This window comes from Lytechinus pictus, chromosome 10, assembly GCF_037042905.1.
Source record: "Lytechinus pictus isolate F3 Inbred chromosome 10, Lp3.0, whole genome shotgun sequence".
Lineage (NCBI taxonomy): Eukaryota > Metazoa > Echinodermata > Echinoidea > Temnopleuroida > Toxopneustidae > Lytechinus > Lytechinus pictus.
In genome coordinates this window covers 19,954,854-19,978,932 of record NC_087254.1, presented here as the reverse complement: position 1 = coordinate 19,978,932, position 24,079 = coordinate 19,954,854, and the positions used below count along the sequence as shown (strand labels likewise).

General features: G+C 34.6%; 1 protein-coding gene across 1 annotated transcript; it reads right to left on the bottom strand.

Moving 5' to 3' along the window:
- Positions 1–23,679, bottom strand: LOC129270313 (uncharacterized). Its single transcript, XM_064105518.1, has 7 exons — positions 23,506–23,679; positions 15,544–15,639; positions 11,942–12,040; positions 6,832–6,941; positions 5,983–6,340; positions 4,434–4,471; positions 1–3,112 (listed from the first exon to the last, which is right to left on the bottom strand). Exons 2-7 carry the CDS (start codon positions 15,636–15,638, stop codon positions 1,650–1,652), a joined length of 2,163 nt encoding a protein of 720 aa, XP_063961588.1. The 5' UTR covers position 15,639; positions 23,506–23,679; the 3' UTR covers positions 1–1,649.
- Positions 23,680–24,079: the final 400 nt, after the last annotated feature.

The following is a 24,079-nucleotide window of genomic DNA, read 5'->3' as shown; positions in this document are numbered from 1 at the left end:
GGTCGGTATTCATATTTTTTTAATTCTTGGCTCCCAATGCCCCTCCCATCTGTTAGATAGTAATTTATACATGGTTTACTTTTTCCATTTTGATCTAATACTGAAAAAAAAAGTTTACGATATCCATAGCAAAAAAGTTTTCCGTTGCCATGCGACAAAATTTTGGTACCTTTACTCTTTTATAGTCATGCTATTATGAATGGTAGAAGAAGCTAGAAAAGGAATGTAGTATAATAGTACATTATGGTAATATCTTTTTTTTTCGCATTGTAATTGATGGTTTTCTTGCCTTCATTTTGTCCTAACTAAAATGCGAGGCCCCTTTAATAGCTAAATAATATACTCAGTACTGAATTACTTTCCAATTTAAGTGTTTATATTTATTTGATTAATAATAAAACTTGATTCTACAAGTTAAAACAGCACATCTCTCTTTTATCGCTCCGTCCCCTCGTTCCGGACGCCCCCCCCCCCCCCCTCCCCCTCCTTTCCCCCTCTCTCTCTCTCTCCCTCCCTCTACCGTCTCTTTCTCTATCTCTGGCTCAACACCACTTTGCATTGTCCTAATCACACAATACATTATTTCATACTTGTACGATCCCGTTGGAGCCTCTGTAAAATTAATCATTATTATTGGGCAAGCCTGGGCGAAAATTAATTGCTCTCTCGATGATAACAATAGAGTTAAAAATCTCATTACCATTAATCGAAAGATATAAGGTACTTTATATTTAGTTATACAAACACCGTACCAGCCGGTCTTTACTTATAAAATAGATTTAAAAGTACATTGAATTCATATAAAATATGCTGCGAGATCCATGTGCTAGGTAACAGTTTTGCAAAGTCCTCCACCCCTTTACATGTTTTGTTTTTATCAACTAAATTATATCATAAAAGTTAAACGATAAGATTGAATTTCCATATAGCACAAGTCAAACGGTTTTTAGATCTAAATTAGAGATAAATTTATATTTTCCTATAATATATAGATTAAACTAACCATGAAAACGAAAAAACAAAGGAAATCATGTCGTAGCTTTGCCTTATGTGTAATAAACACTAATATTATTTAAATGTGTGATTACGAAGAATATATCTTCATTTCTGAACATTCTTTTTAAAATGCATTTTAGATTCCACGGTTGCTGAGAGTAAATAACATAAATGCATTCCACTTTTTTGTGCAGACTAGAGAAAGTGATTTCGTTGACAAGGTATTGATACCACAGGGAAAATATTGATTTGAAAACCTTTGCAACAGTGACTTGAATGACCTATCAGTTACATGACCTCAATAGTACACTGACGTTGATCAAGTGGGATGAACCAATGCATCATTGGTTATGTCCGAACACTAGATCAATCCATGCAGTCGGGATTAAAAAAAAAAACGATGATGATAACTTTGACCAACCTACTTTGGCTTAACAAAGAATGGCCTTCCTGACTAGCCTTGGCAAGCTTTCACCATGAATATTCCATCGTATCTACTACTGGATGTCATTATATTCATACAATGGCACGATGACATGGGTTAACCCCTTCCACGCCATGGGAACTGCTGACTCTCACACTAAAAATTCCCTCTGATATCTACATCATAGAATGCTTCTGGATGACTTAGTAGTCCTTGAGGATTGACAGTTTCAAAACCTAGATGTGTTCATGTACATTGAATCCAATTCTGCGGATCTGAATAAAGAAGGACCAGAGCGACTCCGCTCTATTGCTGTCTTGGTTGTCTGTGACTCCAAACCAGTCGTGACGGTTGGTTTCTTAGGAGCAACCTTAGGAGGTCTACCTGTAGTCATCGAATGTGAGTCTTTAACTTCTACGATGTCGTAGACTTCTTCGTCCCCATACGACTGGACCGGGAGGGATAGTTTTCGGTTGCTGTTCGGCAATGATGCCGTCGAGCGCCTATGGTTTTCGTAATAATTGTCCAGATCGCCACTATCTTGGCGAGGAATAGCATAACCAGATTTCATGATGTCTGGTTTGGTCTTCTTTCTTCTATTCTCTGGCGTTACAACAACATCATAGGGGCTGAGTTCATTGACTGGATCATGTTCGATCCCAAGGTCATTACATCCATTTATACCCACAAGGTCATAACTGTCACTGAATAGCGGGGAGCGAGGAGGAACTCCCGGAACCTGATCCCCAACCACGTATGTACATGTCGTTTTTTCATAGGCGGCATGCGTAAGCTTCTTTGTAACTGCGGGAGATAGATCTCCAGGGGGAACATACATTCCTTGCGTTGGAAAGGCATGCTTGGCATCACTGCCCCGTCGTGATGATGGCTCTGACCTACTCTCACCAACATGGTCATACAAATTTATATTACCGATTGAGGGTCTTGGCATGTTGGTTTTGAATCCCTCAGAACAGTCCTCAACGGAGGCTTTACGACTTTCTTCAAAGGAAGGAAACTTTATTATACCGGGCTTCCTTGGTGATGCACTTTCCTTCTCACAGCTGCTTAGTTCTGCATTTGCGAATGAGGGAGACTGTCCCTTTGACATGTCCAGGTATTGTGCCGTTACCGTAGAAGGTGCACTCAGATGGTTTGACGCAGAGGGCGGTGCACTTGTGTTTAACGAACCTGAACCAGGCTGCAGATTTCTCCTGGCTTTCGGTAAAGGCTTGGGCTTAGGAAGGGGTTTTCTTTTTTCGATTTTAGATTCATCCATCTTAAGATTATCAGAAGGTGGATTCCTAGGAGCTGGTTCAGGAGGCGTTCTGATTTCGTCTGTAAAGGTTGTATAGTCGTTGTCAATAACCGCGGGTGGTGCACTTGGGCGTCGGCCCTTCTCTGGGCTAGTTTGCAGACGTGTCGCACGCGAATGCGTCAAATCGGACATCCTTACTCGCTCAAATCCTTTTGCGTCAGTTTGGTATTTGTGAGGTTTCAGGGGTCCTTCTTCTGGGTCGATAGCTTCGTATGAACTTTCCTGTGTAAAATTATCAGGGTCCATGAGGTCATATCCAGGATTCGAAGCGGCTGTCAGTTTACCCTTCTGACCCATCATCTTCTGTTTGAGTTTTGGCCGAGCACCAACATCTTTACTTCCACTTGGAACTGTACCATTCATCATTCTGGAGGCTGATTTGATTTAAAAATGGGAGAAAGTGAGAGAGAGAGGGGGGGAAATGGGTTCATTTATTTCGCTTAGCTAAAATATTCGACGAGACGAACTATGAACAAAACGTTTAACATTTTGCAGAATATTCCCAATACACTAAGGAGGGCTATTTGAAGGAAATTAATTAAAAACAGACTGGTAGGTAGAATGATGGATGGATGGATGGATAGATAGATAGATAGATAGATAGATAGATAGATAGATAGATAGATAGATAGATAGATAGATAGATAGATAGATAGATACACTGTAAAAAATGATGTGCTAATTTAGCACTTACAGTGCTTGTATAGTGACTGTACTACGAGTGCTGATTTTCTAGTTCAAATTTAAACAAGAAAATCAGCGCTCGTAGTGCAGTTAGGTGCAGGTAGTTAGGTGCAGGTAGGTAGGTAGATAGATAGATAGATAGATATATAGATAGATAGATAAATAGATAGATAGATAGATAGGTTGGTACGTAGGTAGCAGTATAATAGTAGTAGTAGTAGTAGCAGAAGTAGTATAGTAGTAGTAGTAGTAGTAGTAGTAGTAGTAGTAGTAGTAGTAGTAGTAGAAGTAGTAGTAGTAGAAGTAGTAGTAGTAGTAGTAGTAGTAGTAGTAGTAGTAGTAGTGGTGGTGGCGGTGGTGGTAATGGTAGTATATTAGTAGTAATAGTAGTAGTAGCAAAAATAGTAATAGTAGAAGAAGTAATAGTAGTAGTAGTAGTAGTAGTAGTAGTAGCAGTAGAAGTAGTAGTAGTAGTAGTAGTAGTAGTAGTAGTAGTAGTAGTAGTAGTAGTAGTATAGTATAGTAGCAAAAAAATATTAATAGTAGAAGAAGTAATAGTAGTAGTAGTAGTAGTAGTAGTAGCAGTATAAGTAGTAGTAGTAGTAATAGTAGTAGTAGTAGTAGTAGCAGAAGTAGTATAGTAGTAGTAGTAGTAGTAGTAGTAGAAGTAGTAGTAGTAGTAGTAGTAGTAGTAGTAGTAGTAGTAGTAGTAGTATAGTAGTAGTAGTAGTAGAAGTAGTAGTAGTAGTAGTAGTAGTTGTAGTAGTAGTAGTAGTAGTAGTAGTAGTAGTAGTAGTAGTATAGTAGTAGTGGTAGTAGTAGTAGTAGTAGTAGTAGTAGTAGTAGTAGTAGTAGTAGTAGTAGTAGTAGTAATAGTAATAGTAGTTGTTGTTGGTGTTGTTGTTGTTGTTGTTGTTGTTGTTGCTTTTGCTGTTGTTGTAGTTTAATAGTTTGAGCTGCGCGGCCTTAATTAAGTTACATTGTCTAAATGTGTTTGAAATATATATTTACCTTCATTCTCTCTGCTCGTTGGAAGCTCACTGTCACTCCTGTTAATATGGACACACACAAAAAAAAAAACGAAATGTATATTTAATTTACAAATATCCGCGAAATGTAGATCGAATTGAAAGTACACACTACAACATGAAAGATTCATAATGATAGTAGACATACCAATAATGAAAACGATGAGAGATAAAACAGAAAATATGTATATTTTTTTTGCATCTCATGCCTTATGAAGCTAGTAAATAGTACCCTGTTTTCCGTTGTTGTTTTATGGGGGGTCGTCACTTTCTTGTCCAGTAATTATTTGAGTATCCCCCTCTCCCTCTCTCCCACGTGCAGGCCCTCATGATATAAACAAAGTTAACATTAGTTTAATACTATCTCCTTGACGGTCATAAAAAAATCAAACGAAGTGAAATTAGCACTTTATTTAAATCATTGGTAGATTTCCTCATACAAAGAAAGGAAAAGGTGGTTACTTCCGCTGCCAATTCCTACCTTTCATTTTACTTTCGTCATTCCTAAACTCATCCTCTAAAATGAAAGTAATTTCATGTAAAGATGTGATGATGTGAATACTCAGTGTAAATTTAACTCGGGAGATCAGTAATCAAATCGAAAGTTAGATTTTTTTCTAGCAAGGAAAATGAGTTTGTTTCTACCATGTATGGCCTAAGAACAGATCATGATCACACCTACATTACTGGTATGATAACATTATAATGTAGGTCATTAATTACGTCATTTTGTCAGTTTTCATGACGCAAGCTCTTACAACTTTCTTCCTGTTCACGAAATCATTTGCATTGAAAGTCATTGTCGTGGGCGTTACATTACTCGTACTGTATAGCAATTGAAATAATATTCTTAACTATTCAAAAAAATAATTTAGTTAGATGAACTAGATTATGAATGTGCAAATCTATATAGTAAGAAACAAAAAAGCAACATATATTATATTAACTAAAATTCAATTGAGACTTATGAAAATGTAGTACTTAGTTGGCAGTTGGTCATTTTTGGTATGATACGGCCAATGAATGGTAATCAGGAGCAGTACAAGTGCCGTTTGAAGGGGTGGGCAGGACAGCTGACAAAATGGTGGCTTCATATTTTTTTCCGAAATAAAATAGATGTATAATAATTGTTTTATTTACCAAGTAGAAATACTCTCCTTTCAATCCTCGTCTTTCTTCTTTATTCTTCTTTCTTCTTTTTTTCGAATTTTTATCTTTTTAAAATTTCATCACTTGAAAAATATTCTGGTGCTGCCACCCCTGCCCCTTACCATTGTGGTAAAACCCCTTACGTTACAATGATTCCACATTCCTGTTTATCATTTAGGTGACCGAGAGTATTGTAGATAATGAAAACGAAAATATGCTCTAAAATGTATTCATTTATATCAGTCAAACATTTACACTAAAATTATCTTCTCTCTCTTTACCTATCTGCTAATGTTTACCTCGTCTTTCTGGAATTACCTTCATTTTTAGAGGATGTCAATAAAGTAATTTATTGCTTTAAAGTTTCTGAATCACAATCTCACCTTTCAGCGGGCTTCTTTTTCGGGCACAGCCTCCTGACGCCGCAGAAGACCCCGCCAATCGACATCGCCAGGAAAACGATTACAGCTACCACGGAAATACCCATCATCATCGACCTATTCGACAGCAAGCTGGTCGATCCTCGTGGCCCTCCAACGAATTCGGTTGAGGTCTCGGTGCTATTGATCGGAGAGTCGGTGGTCGGTGTACGGGAACGAGCGTGTCGCTGAGTGTTGCCGTTGTTAGTGTTACGATTAGTTGTAGATGACGGTGGTATTGTGGTAGTGGGTGTGTTACTGTTGATAGTGGTGGTCGTCGTCGCTTCCGTCGCAGTAGTTGTAACTGCTTTCGTAGTCGGTGCTGAAATTAAGAGGGTATCCAGTGAAGATAATTTGATATTTTCCATTGTTTATCTATTTGTATGTTTGGGAGTCTTATTCTTTTTCGTATTCTATTATCGCTTAGTCGTTAATATTTTCATTCTTTGATCCAATTTCTGGTGAGGCGGTTATACTTGGACCGTCTAGATTTAAGCCCTACACCTTAGATAAGCGTCTCGTATTGTTTTCTTTTTCGTCGAGACTTATATCCTTACGTACCGTTTGATAAAAAAAAAACTGAAATAATTATTTGGAATCTTCTTTTAAAAGAAATTAAATTGTTGTTGTATCTGGCAAAACTCTTCCAAATGTCTAAGGTTCTCTGCTATATATTGTATGGAAAATGCCTGACTGTTAATGAAACAAAATGTAAACCAAACATACATTAATCATGAATTTAGAATGCAGATCATCAAAATTTATCAGCAAATCAAAAATGTTTCCGGATAACTATTTGTTCATCGTTCTTACGTTGAGTTGGTAAACAATTCGATCCTTCTGTTATCCAACCAGGGCAGCATTCGTAACCAGTAGTATAACCAACTCTGCTGAGCCGCCTTGAACCGACAGAATACACAGTTCTAGTCATTAAATAGAAAAAAAATACAGATAAAATATATTAGTAAACAAGCTTAAGCATGTTAATTCATGCAGAATGGTGATTTCTGATTCACTTTCCAGCGGAGTTACCCGAAGCTCAAAAATAGGCGTTCACTAAAGTATTGAGTTGGGAAAAGTTCCGAAGCAAGATAAGTTTTTTATTCGTGTTGCTGGTCTCACTGACTAATCCTGAGTGTGTAATCGAATTATAATCACTCGGTGTTTTTTTCAATTCTCAATGACAATACAATTATAAACAGCGAGGTTAATGATGATTACAGTGGATACTATTATTAAATCAACTGGCCTAAAGTGTAATCGTGATATTTAAATGTTTCACTGGACCCCGCCATACACAAAGCCTATCGATTGATCTTGAAGCTGATTTCTATGAATGATTGCATTTATTATTGTGTATGATTAATTGTAAAAGAATCAGACCAGATCAATCTCTGAGCTACATGTTACCGGGCCTTGATCTTGAACCTTGTCCTACTACCCGATATTCTATAAAACAATCATTAAAAAGGACAATTTTATTTTAGGCCATGGTTTTCCCTGAACCCAATTATTATTCAACATGTTCAAGAGCACGAAGAGGAAATCGGGAAAAGTTGTGAGATACATCGATAGATTTTAAAGTGATTTCAATCGGAAATACCTGCATAAACATATGTATTACTCATTATTCGTCATTGAACTGGCCATCGATTTATTAATCTGAAAAAGAAAACGTCATCCACCTACAATCCACTAAGTGGATTGTAGGTGATTCCACTTTAATTTCATCATTAGAAATAGTTTTGTTAACATAAACTGAAGACATATCACAAATACAGTGTACATTACGTAGCCACTACTTTTGGAGTTTTTTATGTGAATTACTGCAAAGCATTATTTGCATAAATTAACAAAATGCATTTATCTGGGCATGTTGATTCCAATTCATGCAAAAAATGCAAACAAAAACAAAACAAATGATACAAACAAGAGTATCGACGGTTAATCTCATTTGTAAAAAAGCAAGTTTCATATGAAATAATTGTGATAATATTTTGAAATATATTTATAATCATTCTTAATTATTTGGGATAAATTCAGTAGCCAAGATTCTTGTGTGATGAATTACTTGTCAATGCATAGTTTTTAAGAAAATAGGGGGAAAATACACCAATAACTTGAGACAAAATGGATGCAAAATCAAATGAGATGATAGCGGGATAAAATTTGGCTTTATAGTTTGAAATAAATACCCCCATGCATTCGATAAACTGGAAAAGGTGTGAGGATAGACGGAGAGCCAGATGTGAAGCAACGTATACAGAGGTATTATCGTGATTATAGTATTTTTTTAACAATATTTTTTTAAGCAAGTGCGCACCTAGTTACAAATAATGCGTAAAGCATTTGAATGCAGGATAAAAGAGCATATGTGTCGTGGCTGGGGATCGAACCCCGAACTTTCAATGTATAGCCAGGCGCTTTAAGACCACTCGGCCACGGCACCTCCACATTAAAGTAGCTGTGTGTTTTTTTTTTTTTATTATCGGTTTACGGTAAGTCCTTTAATAATTTATATATTTTTTCTAGGAAAAATGAATGTTTTATCCAATAGCCATTTGATATAGCGCCTTTCTTTTCGGTACAAAGCACTACAAACACGCTTTTCGAACCCTAATCAGAGTGAAGGAACACTAGGGGGGACTTGTATTGTCAGGGAGTTAAAAAGAAGGGAACAGAGTGGTAGGGAGGGGAAGGTATTCTCATGACACCGAATTCATATTAAATATACATTAATTCATATTAATAAACATTAATTCATATTAATATACATTAATTCATATTGATATACATTAATTCATATTAATATACATTAATTCATATTAATATACATTAATTCATATTAATATACATTAATTCATATTAATATACATTAATTCATATTAATATACATTAATTCATATTAATATACATTAATTCATATTAATATACATTAATTCATATTGATATACATTAATTCATATTAATATACATTAATTCATATTAATATACATTAATTCATATCAATATACATTAATTCATATCAATATACATTAATTCATATTAATATACATTAATTCATATTAATATACATTAATTCATATTAATATACATTAATTCATATTAATATACATTAATTCCTAATAATATACATTAATTCTTATCAATATACATTAATTCATATTAATATACATTAATTCATATTGATTTACATTAATTCATATTGATATACATTAATTCATATTGATATACATTAATTCATATTAATATACATTAATTCATATTAATGTACATTAATTCATATTAATATACATTAATTCATATTAATATACATTAATTCATATTAATATACATTAATTCATATTAATAGTATACATTTAATATGCATGTATACTATACTTCTTTAGTTTTCTGTCCTCAAAAGTCTAATTACGTATTTCACGGACTTAAAACGGATATTTTTTCACAGGTTTGTTTTGGGATTTTGTTTATGTAAAATGGACAAGGTAATGGGATACGATGAAAATGCTTCACTTTTTTCGAAGAAATATCTGCTGTACAGTAAGAATTGAATTTATTGAAATAAAAAAAAATCAATGAATTTCTTTTTTTTTAATGTACGGGATTTGGCTAACACTCTAAAAATACAAAGTAGGCCCATGGTTAAATCAACTACTGAAAGGTTGGAGGAGTGACATCATTTTCCGAATGTTATATCAAACCTTGCATAAAGCAAAATCCAACAATTTTAAATGTTTGGTCGAACCATTTAATGTGGCAAATGCAACATTTGGAATAGATTTACACTCCAACGTTTCAAATTTTGATTTAACATTAATTTCCTTTTTAGTGTGAATGATTTCGCGCCTAATGAGCAGGTGTTCAAGAGTGACAAAAGGAATTATGTTTCATTGATTATGTGGGAGAAATACACTTCCTTAGATAGTGTTTTTAATTCACTGGTTTTTCCTGTTTAAGGCTTTATTTTGTCTGCACTGTTTTATCATTCAATGAGTCTGGTAAACATTCACTAGTCACTACTGTAATAAGTGAGCTGGTATTCGTTTCAAATTTTGATTTAACATTAATTTCCTTTTTAGTGTGAATGATTTCGCGCCTAATGTGTAGGTGTTTAAGAGTGACAAAAGGAATTATGTTTCCTTGATTATGTGGGAGATATACACTTCCTTAGATAGTGTTTTTAATTCACTGGTTTTTCCTGTTTAAGGCTTTATTTTGTCTGCACTGTTTTATCATTCAATGAGTCTGGTAAACATTCACTACTGTAATAAGTGAGTTGGTATTCCAGTAGATTAATTATCAATCATTAAAATAACATAGAATAGATAAAGACATGACTTTCATTGTCTGGGCAGTTAGTCGCTTAAACTTGTGACCGACTGGCTCTATCATAACGGTTTAAATTCATTTTTTTTTTCTACAGAAAATAAAGTATAATACCAGTTAGTTTCATACATTTGTATCAATCATTAATAATAGAATTATATTGGTTGTATATTTTTTCCTCATGAATTGACCGCTATCAAGATTTTTCTTTTCATAATGAGTCAAGTCTATGATACTTCATTCAATGCTGTTTTAATTCAACGTGGCATTTATTTTTAATCTAATAGTTAATTACAAGTTTAATTTCGTGGTTGGTAGTGATGAAGGGTTTCACAGTCAGACGCGTACCTTGCGATCCGATTTAGGGAAGTAATTTTATATTCATCCTCTCTTAATATGGGCAAGTAGAATAGCCATATTTGAGGTTTGGATTGAAACATATGAAAAATTATGCTTAAATACAGACCTGGGGAACTTCCGATCAGAGTAGACCTATATTGCTTCAGTCGTATCGGAGCCGGTGATGGTAGCTCGAGCTAAAGCCGGGGTAATAATAGCAAGCGCTTTGTATCCTCAGGCAAAAAGCGCTATACAAATCCAGCTATTATTATTATTGTTATTATTATTATTATTATTATTATTATTATTATTATTATTATTATTATTATTATTTCCATTGTCCACAACTTGATGTTATGTTGGTATATTAAACAGCAACCGGACTTCTTCCAGAAATCTAGGGTTATTGTTCTATATTCTATCAAATGGGTCCTCTTCTCATTGTTCACTTCTCTTTCTAATTCAAGACCTTCCGTAAGATATGAGCTGTTCCAAGCAAGCTTGCCTTCTGTATCGTTTCAAAGGACACCTCGACTCCTAGAACAGCCAGAAAGCTTCTGTGTCTTGTTGTCACTGTTCCTAAGGCTCCGATGACTATTGGTACCACCTTCGTCTTCACCTTCCATATCCTTATTATTATTATTATTGTTATTATAATTATTATTATTATTATTATTATTTTTATTATTATTATTATTATCATTATTATTATTATTAGAATTAGAATTATAATTGCTCTCTGCATGCCTACAAGTTGAATAGGAATTCATCTCGCCTTCTTTGCTTGCTGAGCCTACATGTATATTACAGGTGCATTATTGATTATTTGATTGACTGACTGATTTTATATTATTTCTGCATTCACATCATAGATGAAATCATACAAAGTTAATATGCATAATAAATCAATGATAAAATAATCATAATACAAGCAATCAACTAAATGTATCATTCATTGAACAGAATGATGAATTAAAGGAATGCAGGAGACCGCCATCATGAGAGTTCAGCTTGATAATGTTGGCAGACTCGTTTAAACGGTACATGATATATATTTCTTATTAATTTATCAGTATTGGTCATTAACCTCTGCAACCAAACGCAACTCAAAAGATCGAAAGAAATAAAACAAAAATTACTGAATAACGAAATACATAAGTGAATTCGATATTCATGATCTGAGAGCGTTTTGGTAATCACTTTCGACACCACCCCCCCCCCACCTCCCCCGAACCCGAACCCTCTGGGTCCTTACCTGTATCGAGTACATTCAAAAAGGTGTAGGAAGCCGCATTTCACTTTGTACTTCTGTGAAGATGATTTGGAGAAGGTCTCGGTGTAAAAGACTACTCGACTAGAAACACAGAGAGAAGAAACAAGACAAAATAAGAAAACGAATGTGAAAATGAAACAGTCTATGTTATTGGTTGAGGCATATAGATAAGTACACTCTAAAAAAATATCGGGTGATAATGCTCTATGAGTGTAATTATGTGTCCACCCATTATTGGGCATTTCTTTAGGGCATTTTTTTTTATCCAATGTGATGAAAATTTCGCCCATTCTAAAGTAATTGCTGCTTATTTTTCAACCTTACTGGAAAATGTGCTTCCCGCATTGAGTAAAATATTGCCCCAAATCGGTTGGACAAATAATTACCCTCGTGCTGCTTAAAATTTTACCCAATATTTTTTTTTATAGTGTACGAGCAACATACAATATAGCAAGAAATTTGCTATTTATTCTTATACTGTTAAAAGCAAATGCATTGGAATTTTATTGATTTTTTTTTTAATCTGTCTATGTACAGCTTTGGTATCATTTAAAGGTTCAATGATTTTGATAATGTGAATTATATTCGAATAATACCCACACTAAAAATAATGTTACCACAAGGAGTATATTGAAATGTTCAGCCTATTGCATGTTTGAAAAATGGTTTTATACCAAACAGAAATGATTTACTTCACTCTCAAAATATTTACAAGGAAGAGTAAAATGGAAATTAAATGGGGAATTACATAACAAACAGGGTTCATGCACAAGCGCAGTTGCCACATCAGTTAGGACAGACATGTATATAAATCAACTGTGACAAAACTTTGGGTAGATTAAATCAAAGTACTGTATACGTGTTTTTTTAATCGAAGGTATGCTTTATTTAAGAAGTTCTATTGTTTTATACATTTAAAACATTATGTCCAAATGACCTTTTTCTGACTTTAATGCGAATATTATATGTCATTTTACTTAATTATATATAAATAACTATTCGTTTATGTGAAACATAATTTATCAATTAATTAGCATGGTCTGATAATAATTTTTTTTATTATTATTTAAGTCTATAGTGATTTTCAAGATTCATAGATTGGCAATATTAAATGGTGATAAGAACAATACGAGGAAGGAAACTCTTAGTGAAACACTAAGCGCCATTTTTGTCGTCTGACTGGATGTGGACATGATAGGGGAAGTGTGTCACTGTTTGGTCGGAAATTCCAAAATCCCAAAACAAACAAAGTTACGTCGTCATCAAAAGATTTTATTTGATTAATATACACATGGATCATACTGCGAAATCTTGTAAGGCAAATAGATGCATAGGCTGACCATGTACCTACTATGGGCTGACAAAGTTAAACAAAACTATTCTTTCTGAAACTGTGCAAAGATTATTTTAGGAAATTATTTGACTTGGTGTGAATATTCAGCAGATGAGACGCCTGTCTGCATAATGCAATCCAAGTGCAGATATTAATACTCTATAAGACACTTGATAGTTTTTATTTTGTTGCTCTTTTCATTCTATTTCTCAATGACCTGTCGAAAGTGTAAGTGACATATTAAATACAAGTGTATGAAAGGCGAGTAGGTGCTCTCGACCAAGTATTGATCTCGGTGACATTTTACAATAAAAATATGTCAAAAACTAATTTGTCCCTTCAATAATGCACTTATCATGTATTCAAGTGTGTCCTTATCTATGTTATTTTTATTGATAATTTCCTTAATCTTTATTGTATCAAGAGTAAGATATTACTCATAGAAAATGATTAAAACGTCCCATGATAATATTAATGTTAAAAGGTCCTTGATATCCAAAACGGATGTTACAAAGTGTCAATTAAAGCAACATGAGTAAAAAGTTGTCTTTGAGTTATTAATTCTTGTTGGCATTATGGGCTAACAATTTTTGTCACAAAAAAATATTATCATGATAGCAGTTATAAAAAGATTGATGGTGATGAAAATCATGATAGCAATACTGATGATGATGATGATGATGACGACGACGACGATGATGATGATGATGATGATGATGATGATGATAATAATGATAGTAATAAGAAGAATTATTATGAGTATTATTATTATTTTAATAATAATAATAATAATAATAATTCTTATTATTATTATTATTATGCTGCTAATTAACATAATGATAATGATGATGGTGAAGACGACGTTGATTTAGAAATAAAACACGAATCCATGTACACTTCACAGTTCGATATCACCTACACCCTGGTATATTACCATCAGTTATTTTAGAAACTGTGTCAAACAAAACACTCTTCTAGACTCACTGTCACTGTCACATCCATCGAAAGAAAGTCAAGGTTATTCCTTCCATTCCTTTTTCTTTCAAACAACACTCAAAATCACTCTTAAAATGAGTCATACTTTGAAAATATGATGCCATTACAGGATTTGTCATATGGATTAATCATCAATTAATGCCAAGATTTTAGGGTATTTTCCCACGATGTATATTTGTATGATTGTGTTTACGGATTTCACGGAAGAATTGTGGTAAGCATCATTTAATCATTCGTGGAACAAGGTGCCAATAAAAATTTATAGAATGATAGATATAGAGGATGATGAAATTAATATGAAAAAAGGTGAAAAGGAGAGATCCAAGTAGTGAGATTACATCACTGACAAGAAACATAATAATGTGTGACAATGATTACATGAACAGATTTTCCATGATAACGAGACGAGTAAGAAAATTTAATGGTAAAGGTAGTAGCAGTAGAAGTAGTAGTAGTAGTAGTATTAGTAGTAGTAGCAGTAGCAGTAGTAGAAGTAGTAGTAGTAGTAGTAGTAGTAGTAGTAGTAGTAGTAGTAGTAGTAGTAGTAGTAGTAGTAGTAGTAGTAGTAGTATAGTAGCAGCAGTAGTAGTAGTAGTAGTAGTAGTAATAGTAGCAGTAGTAGTAGTAGTAGTAGTAGTAGTAGTAGTAGTAGTAGTAGTAGTAGTAGTAGCTGTAGTAGTACACTGTTAGACAATTTATCCTTAAAATAAAAGAAGTTCCTGCAGCAGAGTCTCGAGAACACCTGTAATCTTACAGGAAATTGGTATTTGGTGTATGGAATCTTACAAATTTCCTTCAATAAAACACCCTTTCCCCCTTTTTAAACAGACCTGTTCTATTAAATTGCAGAAAAATTCCTGTTTTATGAATTTACAGAATGATTCTGTTATTGCTTTCTGCAAAATCTTCTTTTTTTTCTGTAAAATCTGGCCTTTTTTTAACAGTGTAGTAGTAGTAAAAGTAGTAGTAGCAGTAGTAGTAGTAGTAGTAGTAGTAGTAGTAGTAGTAGTAGTAGTAGTAGTAGTAGTAGTAGTAGTAGTAGTAGTAGTAGTAGTAGTAGTAGTAGTAGTAGTAGTAGTAGTAGCTTTTTATGGCTGTAATAGAATGAGATCGAAAATCATGGCAGTAATGATAATGCAGTCTACTCCTCACCAACAGATGATAATTTATGCCATCCCAACGATCGGTCTAGAGTGTTATTCGTTGGAGTGACATGAGGAAAGTGAACAAATGAATATAATATAATCATTTTTACCTGATTCTCTTTGTGCATCTTCCTTCCTGTGCTTTGCTTGATGAAAGGCTTATCACAGAGACTAATATCAAGAGATACAGAGACCAAAAATCCATCCTGTATAGACGAGAAGGTAATAAGAGTTTGGAGTTTAGCATTGGTTGGCCGAAAGGGAAGTCTGCCGGGGTCCCCTATTTTTCTTGGGATAGGGGAGGAGGAGGAGGAGGAGGATAGGAAGAAAAGGAACTAAGAAACAAAGATATAAAAAGGATAATGGGTAATAAAAACAAAATTAAAGAAACAACGCAGAAAGGAGAAAAGGAAAGAAAAAAAACGGAAGGAAGGAAGGAAATCGAAGGATTTTTTAAAGCCAACACATGTTATATGGTTGTTACACTTTTGCAATGGATACCGGAGACAAGACGATACATGTTAGAAATCTCGTAAATCCATTGTGTATTTTGATGACGAAATTATATTTCTTTCACTAAACAGGTGATTATTTACCTCACTCGCCGCATTCACTCGTATAATTGACCAATGTGGTATTTTAAAAGCAAATCAACGCGGCAAGCAGGGTGATTAAGCATCAACTCTTCATTGGCTGGCTAACTGGACAAAATCGGCAGTAAATTAAAAATTTTGCCAAATGTGTCTGCTTTAGTTCAATCTTAGAAGTCAACACGCCGGGGTTATTTTCAAATTATGACGAAAATGAGTGCCATTATCATCGTCATTATTAAAAAAAACTTATGACCATAAAATTGATGTGATTTACGATTGTTTTTCTCGCTGTAACCTGTAACATTTTATATCCTTGTTAGTTTGTTGATATCAATCATAATCCATTTACAAATATAAATTATATCAAACGTAAAGATGGTTCATTTTCAAATAAGAAATAGTGAAATTTATGACTAGTTCAGTATTTTCAATATAATCTAGGTCATGGGTGTCGATCCAGGGGGATGGGTTATATATCCCACCCCCCCCCCCAAAAAAAAAAATCAGGTTGGAGATGGCCTGTGTTATCATCCCCCCACTAATTCAAGGTCGAACATCATATTTTAATACAATGAATTATATGAAGTATGATCATTATACTAATATCAATAATATTATTATTAATAGTAAAGTAGTAGTAGTATCATTATTATTATCATCATCATCATCATAGCGATACTAATGATTATCATCGTTATGGTAGTGATTCCCCTTTTAAGGGACTCATTCATTGGTATCGGGATGAGGGTGACTTATATCTTCACATAAGGTGGGGGAATGGCGTGTGTTATCAATGGTAACATTGATTGTCTTATATACGCATGACGACCTTTTTTCTCTCTCTCTATGGATTTACTTATGTATATCGTGAACAGTTATTGAATGAAACCATTCCTTTCAGATATCATTAGAAGCAGATAGATAGAGAAATAAAAAAAAAAAATCCAGGATGAAATAGAATAACATGTTAATGTTTTTTTAATGTACATGATATTATTTTTTTTTAAATTTACCCCTCCCCACAACCAAGCGCTTGGGGTGCACGTGTCCTGTTTATTTTACCATCCTTTTGAATGTCACTTTATTGTTTGTCGGTTAACTTTATCCCGATTTATGATGTAAAGTAAATGAAGAAATGAGAATTCAAATTTAAAAGAATATATAGGAGAGTAAGAACCCTGAAAACCGACAAAAAAAAGTCTCAAAATGGCTCATTTTCAGGTCAATTAAAAAAAATGCTCGCGCTTCGCGCTCGCATTGATTTCGTGCATGTACGCAGTACTTTGTACATAAAACTGTAATGTAGGCTGGGTTCACATAGAAGTATACTATTCGGGTATATGGTGCACGTTTTAGAGGGCACGCGAATAGCTTGAATCGAACAATAGGATTTCCTAATACTGGGTCACATGAGAGGGCACTATACGAAAATGCCGTATAGCTGCGTATAGCTGCGTATAGTATAGTGGGAATCGTACTTGTCGATTTTCGTGCAGCGTATACAGACGTGGCAGGTGGTGTTCTGAATTTCCCTATAATATTTACTGTGTGCGTTGGTTAAATGAGGTAAGTTCAAATGAAATGATTTCTTGGTACTCATTTTATTGGAATTTCTTAGCACATGCCGTCATATTTAAGTTATCCAGCACTTCAGAGTTTATCTCATGCAAATGCTATATGATTTATGTGGCCTCTGCATTTTTCGTTCTGTCTTTTTGACCTTGAAATGACTGAAGAAACAAGGTCAAAAAGGTCCGCAGCGAAGGCTACTTGAGCTATGTTGTTGTGTATCGCTGAGTCATGTTTAATTAATTACTTAATTATTCTTATAATAAGTCGATAATAATGTGGAAATAGATTTCATTCAAGAAAATATTGTTTATAAAATGATTTATTTATTATTTCACTTTTGCTATGATTTCACAAAGCTAGGATGGGGGAGTAGGATCAAGCTCCCCCCATAAAAATGACGTCATCAAAGCAAAAATAGGAATGATTGATAAAATCAATTAGGCTGATACAGGTTTGAAATCTTAAAATATAAATTTGGAAACATAACCATAGTATTTCCAATAACATTCCTCAACCCCCCCCCCAAAAAAAAAAAAAAAAAAAAAAAAAAATAGTTTTTAGTGTGTAAAATCATATGGCTCAAATAAGACCATCTCGACGGACTGGCTGAACTAACCCCATTAAAAAAATCATTAAAAGTTGTATTAAATAGAAGTTTAATAATTTGCAGAGGTGACTTTTCTGCTTGAAGTTAGTCCAAAACAAGCCTTTTTTCGAATCTTAGTAAGTTATGTAGAAAAAATATGATTTCTTTTTTTTTCTTCAGAAATTAACTTCAGCTAGGAAAAAATGTGTTTTGTCATACTTATAAGTCCTGGGCCCCGTTGCATAAAACTTTGGAAGTGTTGTCGTACCCATACCGTTCTTCTTTTCTTCATATATACTCCTCAGCCTCGGCCAGTAGGAGAAGAGTCAAATCTTCTTAGTCTGAAGTATCCCTTTTGAATATTAAAGTAGGACACGCGTGCTACCTTTATGTGACCCGCCATGCCCGTATAGCGTATAGCGAATAGCGAATAGCGAATATAGAATACCGTATACCGTATACTTCTATGTGAACCCAGCCGTACCCCCACTGGCGTGCAGATGTGGGGCATAGGAACCATGGAGGATAAGGGGTGAATTTGATATATATATATTTTGGGGGGATATCATGTCAAAAATCTGTGACAAATTAGATTTTTGCATTCAAATGTCAAAATTTCGTTCGCTCGCAGCTTTTTTTAAAATAAAGTTTACCTATTACGTCATGTCTGGCCCTCGGAAATTTTTAGACTCATTACGCAATTGCCCCCTCTAGCTAACAAAAAATCCCTCACATAGATCAAAGGTTTGGTCAGTCATCTACGGCCATACGCAGCGGTGGGGGCTGGGCAGAGGGGCAGATACCACACCCCCAACCCCCCCCCCCCCAAAAAAAAAAAAAAAAAAAAAAAAAAATTTACTGAAAATATCCACAAAATTAACCATAAGTGTGAACGAAATCCTTCAATTTCACTTTAGAAAATGCAAAAGCGGCCCAATGCCAATGTGAAACTTGGTCTTTAACTTCCTCGCTTTCAAGTTCCATCGAAAATGCTTAAGCGTCCCCCCCCCCCCTCATAAAAAATTATGCTTACGACCATGGTCACCCCCCATCCATGAACACAAATCGACACCCATGATCTAGGTCATCTGATAGGACCTAACATAATTTTATGAACATTTAACTATCATTACGAATGAAGTTGAATCTGTACATGTATATCTCAAAACTTATTTTAAGTTAATTTTCACGCAGGTGCCTAGGTGGAAACGTCCTTTAAAGAAAAACAAAGCATGACATTGCGCTTTAATTTCCTGACTTAAAAAGGAAACAATAATGGTTGTACTTTTCCTGTAGTTCAACTAAATTCCAAACACACTATTTCATTTATTTTAAAGTCGTTCAAGGATTTTCTGATCCTGTTAATTGCTGAATATTTATTTTGTTTTCATCCATTATCATCAATCGATAATTGCCATGTAAACCGTTTAAATGATATGACACAAGGCTGCTTTTGTAATCTCGATTTTATTCAAATCAATTAGGCTAAAAAAACCTTACACAACTATTTGTTTATATTATAGTCTGCTATTAGTGACGGGAAATAGATTTGAATAAAGTATAAACCAATAAACTCATTTTCGTAGAAAGTGGTTGATATTTGCATTTTCATGGTCACTTTTTTGCTGATGGAATACCAAAGAGTCATAGCTATTGGGAGTAAATATGATGATGTATGCTTGCATGTGTTACAACCGACAATGTCGCAGCAACGCATAATGTCACACCAACGCATAATGTCGCAGATTGCGACATATTATGCCAAGAGCGTCCAACGCATAATGTCGCTGCGGCAGTCAACGCATAATGTCGTAACTTTTCTAACGCATGCCGTCACATGTCGCAACGCATAATGTCACAGCGGTATTTTCTTCAGGACTCGAGTTACAGTTAAGATAGAAAATATGCTTTCACTAAATATTTTGAGACACGAGAAAGAGAATTAAGTGATTTGGAAATCAGGATTACTCTTTGTATGGATATTTATCGGTTTATTGCCATTTCGTCTACCGCCTTTAGTCAATTCTTTTTAATTCAATTCTTTTATTTCATTTCCATTCAAAACATAATACAAAGTAATATAAAGTAATACAAATCAAGTACAATTTTACAGAAGGGCATTCTTACTTCGTAAAAAAAACAGAAAAAACAGTATAATATAGAGCATAAATGGAAATAGTCCCACTATCGCATGGTCTAATATCATTTCGTCTACCATTAGTAAGTCAACTATCAACATAGTCCAACAACCATTTCGTCTAATTACCATCTCGCCTAATAGCCAGTTGGTCTAATAGCCATTTTGTTTATCATTTCGTCTATTAGTCAACTATCAACGTAGTCCAATATCCACTTTGTCCAAAACCATTACTTCTATTACCCTTTGGTCTAATAGCCAATTGGTCTAATAACCACTTGGTCTACTTTCATTTCTTCCATGTTCCTTTTGGTCTAACTGCAGTTGGTTCACTATCACTTTGCGCGCGCGAGCTGATCAGAACCACAAATCAGGAGTAGTACTGCAACAAGTCGGCAATGATACATACAGTATAGAGTCACCGTAGGGGTCTAGTGCCAGTAGACCACTATAGTTATAAGATGAAATGAATAAGCCTATTGGACGAAATGATGATTGGACGAGATGGTGATTGGGCCTTTTGGTGATTGGACCCATGGCAACGATACCAAATGATTCTTAGCCGAAATGGATTTAGACAAAGTGATATTGACTACAACATAGGGCCGGGAAAAATCAAATTTTGTTATGTTAACCAAGACACAGTAGTCGCTAAACTTTTTTTGTTTTTAAATAATCTTGTACAAAATCCTTTGTTACTATGTCATTGAGTTGTACTGCATGGCCAGCCCACCCCCCCCCCTCCACACACACACACTTTTCAACACTGTCTGACTGTTCCACCCCCTGCCTACGCACCTGACGCATGCAAAGAGCAATTGCAGACATCAGTTACAAAGAGGATGCGGATCGAGGGGTAAATAAGTTTTCTTAAAAATCCTGAGACAATTTTGCTCGTCACCTACACTTGGTCTACTCAGTTTCCCTTCGTCTAATGACAATGATATAATTAATTACCACGCTGTTTAGTTGTTTTATATCCCACTTATCAATCTGTTATTCAGTTTTCAGTTCATCTGATCCGATGGTTGAACCGTTTAATAGCCCAGGTCGGTAATTAAAAACATGGGAACTATTGCCCCCGACGTGCCGGTTTATTTTCAATTGATCTAATGCAATTTCGTCCAATTCCCAACTCGTCTTCTATCATTTGGTCTACCATCTATTCGTCCACTATCCACATGGTCTAATTCCCATTCCGTCCACTCACCATTTCGTCTAATAACCAGTTGGTCCAATAGCCATTTAGTCCAAATACCATTTGGTCTAAGTGGACTAAGTGTTGATTTGTGCGAAATTAATGAAAATAAAATGAGTATTAGACCAACTGGTTATGAGACGAAAATTAATGGTCAAAGACGAACTGGTGATTAAACGGAGTGATGATTGGACCAAATGGTTGTTAGACGAAATGTTGATGGACGGAATGACATTAGACTAAATTAAGGTAGACCATGTGGTGAGTGGATGAGTTGGCAGTAGACGAATTGGCAGTTTACCGACATGCCTTAAGGTCCATAGTAGACCAACTGGTTGTAAACGAAATGGGATAAACGCGAAGGAGGAAAGCAAGCAGGTACTAGCTTGACTTGAAAAGGTGTTAATAGGCCAAGTTACAATTCGCCTACATGAAGAGTCCATGGCCGGGCCCACGACCCTGAAGTATTTAAAATGAGTTTACAAATGAGTCAGTCCCAATGCCCTTAGCATCAAAGTCTGATCCAAATTGACAAACCAAAAAACAACTCATTTCATTTCCAGTACGGATTTGAATTTAATGATATTTTCCCATGTGATTTGGAGATTTCTACGAAATTCGCAACATAATGATAGGCTAATATTGGTGGAGATTATCCATTTTAAAGCCACCGTTGGTCTGTATAGTTCGCAACTGTGTAGGTTATATAAATGTATTGCTGATGAACCGATAACATTCCTTTAAAAGAAAAATATATTTATTTGAGAAAGACGAGGCAAATTCAATAAAAAGGTTATTTTCTTTAATTATTAACAGGATCCAACATGTAACGTACACGCAGCGTACTCTGTTTATTGTATGAAGATTCCCGTCCCACTGTGCCTTTAAATTGACACACGCCCTCGCATTCGCCCCCCCCCCCCCCTCTACCCCATCTCCCATGAGTCAACACGTCTTTGACAACAATGGTTACAATAATTTGACAAAATAATATCAATTTCTTTTTGAGATGGTGCATCACTTTGACAGTGGCATTATAAAAATACGAGGAGCACATGCGTTCGGGGAAGAATTTCTTAAAAGTTGCGAGATATCGAAGCGAGCGAGCGATCAAAGCAAATGTATAAAAATTTACCTTTGAAAATGCAGATCTAGTTCCATTTCCTTCATTTTCTATCCCTCTTTTTTTATAGGTCGAGTACATTTTGGGTGGTCAACTGCCCCAAGCGCCCTCCCCCATCTACCTAAACGCCAGTGGTAGTAGGTGTTCTAATGTACTTAATCAATATACATAAGTCTGTATTATTTTGCAAACCGTTCTGATTTTACTTATATGTACTCACGGAACTTTCATTTTTACATGTGAATTATTTTTCTAACCGATCATGTGATGTGCTACGAAATTACATTTGAAGAAGATGAAAATCTCTTTAATCATAGATGTAGATTGTTTAAGAAAATCATATCTAAGTTATTATTATGTTTCTTGTTTTAAATGTATTTCAGAACAGATGCTGATCTAGTAAAGTTGCTGCACATCAACGATATACAGGATTTAGATTGGCACGGGTTTCATACTCTACATATACAACAAATGCATCTTTCTGTCACAATGGACTTATTTTGGCCGTTGCTAAACAATTTCTGCACAATCATGCACATATCTAAGTATTTTCTTGTGATTAATTATCCCCCCCCCCCTCCCCCACACAATTCTAGTCAAATGTGAATTAATCGGTAATTGAATATATTTTTCTAATGACGAAAGTTTTTTTTTATTACGAACTAAATCTTAAAACCGCGAAAAATATCGAAAGTAAAATCAATTTATTTTTGTACCATCAAACTCATCAAATAGGCCTACTAGAATGTGTATCTTTATATATATCAACTCCATACATTCAATTATCTTTTGAATATAATGAAATAAACAGTTTTCATTTTATTATTATGAAATACAAAATAAGCAATATGTTTTATACGTACCTGGTCTTAGTAATTGATTAGTCCAATTCAAAAGTAATGGAATTTAAAGCAACACTAAAATAAGATATCCAAGTTGTTTCCATGCATGCATACACAGTCTGGTTGGTAGAATGACCTGTCAATTGTCAAACTAATAGTTGGTCTAGTCCAACCAAACTTCATCAAAGTAATATCTCGATAAAACAACACGTAACCTGCGTACCGGATACTAGATCTATCCTTTCCAGTCGTTTGATAGCTGAAAACAATTCTGAAGGCGGAAATTTGGAAAAGAAAGTTGTAATATGGTACAGGGTTACTAAGAAAAAGGAGTATTGATTGATTGATTGATTGATAGATTGATTGATTGATTGATTGATTGATTGATTGAGTCAGTCAGTCAGTCAGTCACTCAGTCACTCAGTCAATGAAAGAGTCAGTGAATGAGTTGTAACAAGGTACATGGTTACTAAGAAAAAGTAGTATTGATTGATTGATTGATTGATTGATTGATTGATTGATTGATTGATTGATTGATTGATTGATTGATTGATTGGTTGCTGCTTGCTTGCTTGCTTGCCTGCCTGCCTGCCTG

Bases quoted from the DNA above. Each gene is read 5' to 3' on its own strand.
- LOC129270313 (XM_064105518.1), bottom strand. From the start codon at position 15,638: ATGGATTTTTGGTCTCTGTATCTCTTGATATTAGTCTCTGTGATAAGC. The intron at 12,041-15,543 runs GTAAAAATGATT...CTGTGTTTCTAG, and splicing joins AGATGCACAAAGAGAATCAG to TCGAGTAGTCTTTTACACCG. The intron at 6,942-11,941 runs GTAAGGACCCAG...TTTAATGACTAG, and splicing joins TTTGAATGTACTCGATACAG to AACTGTGTATTCTGTCGGTT.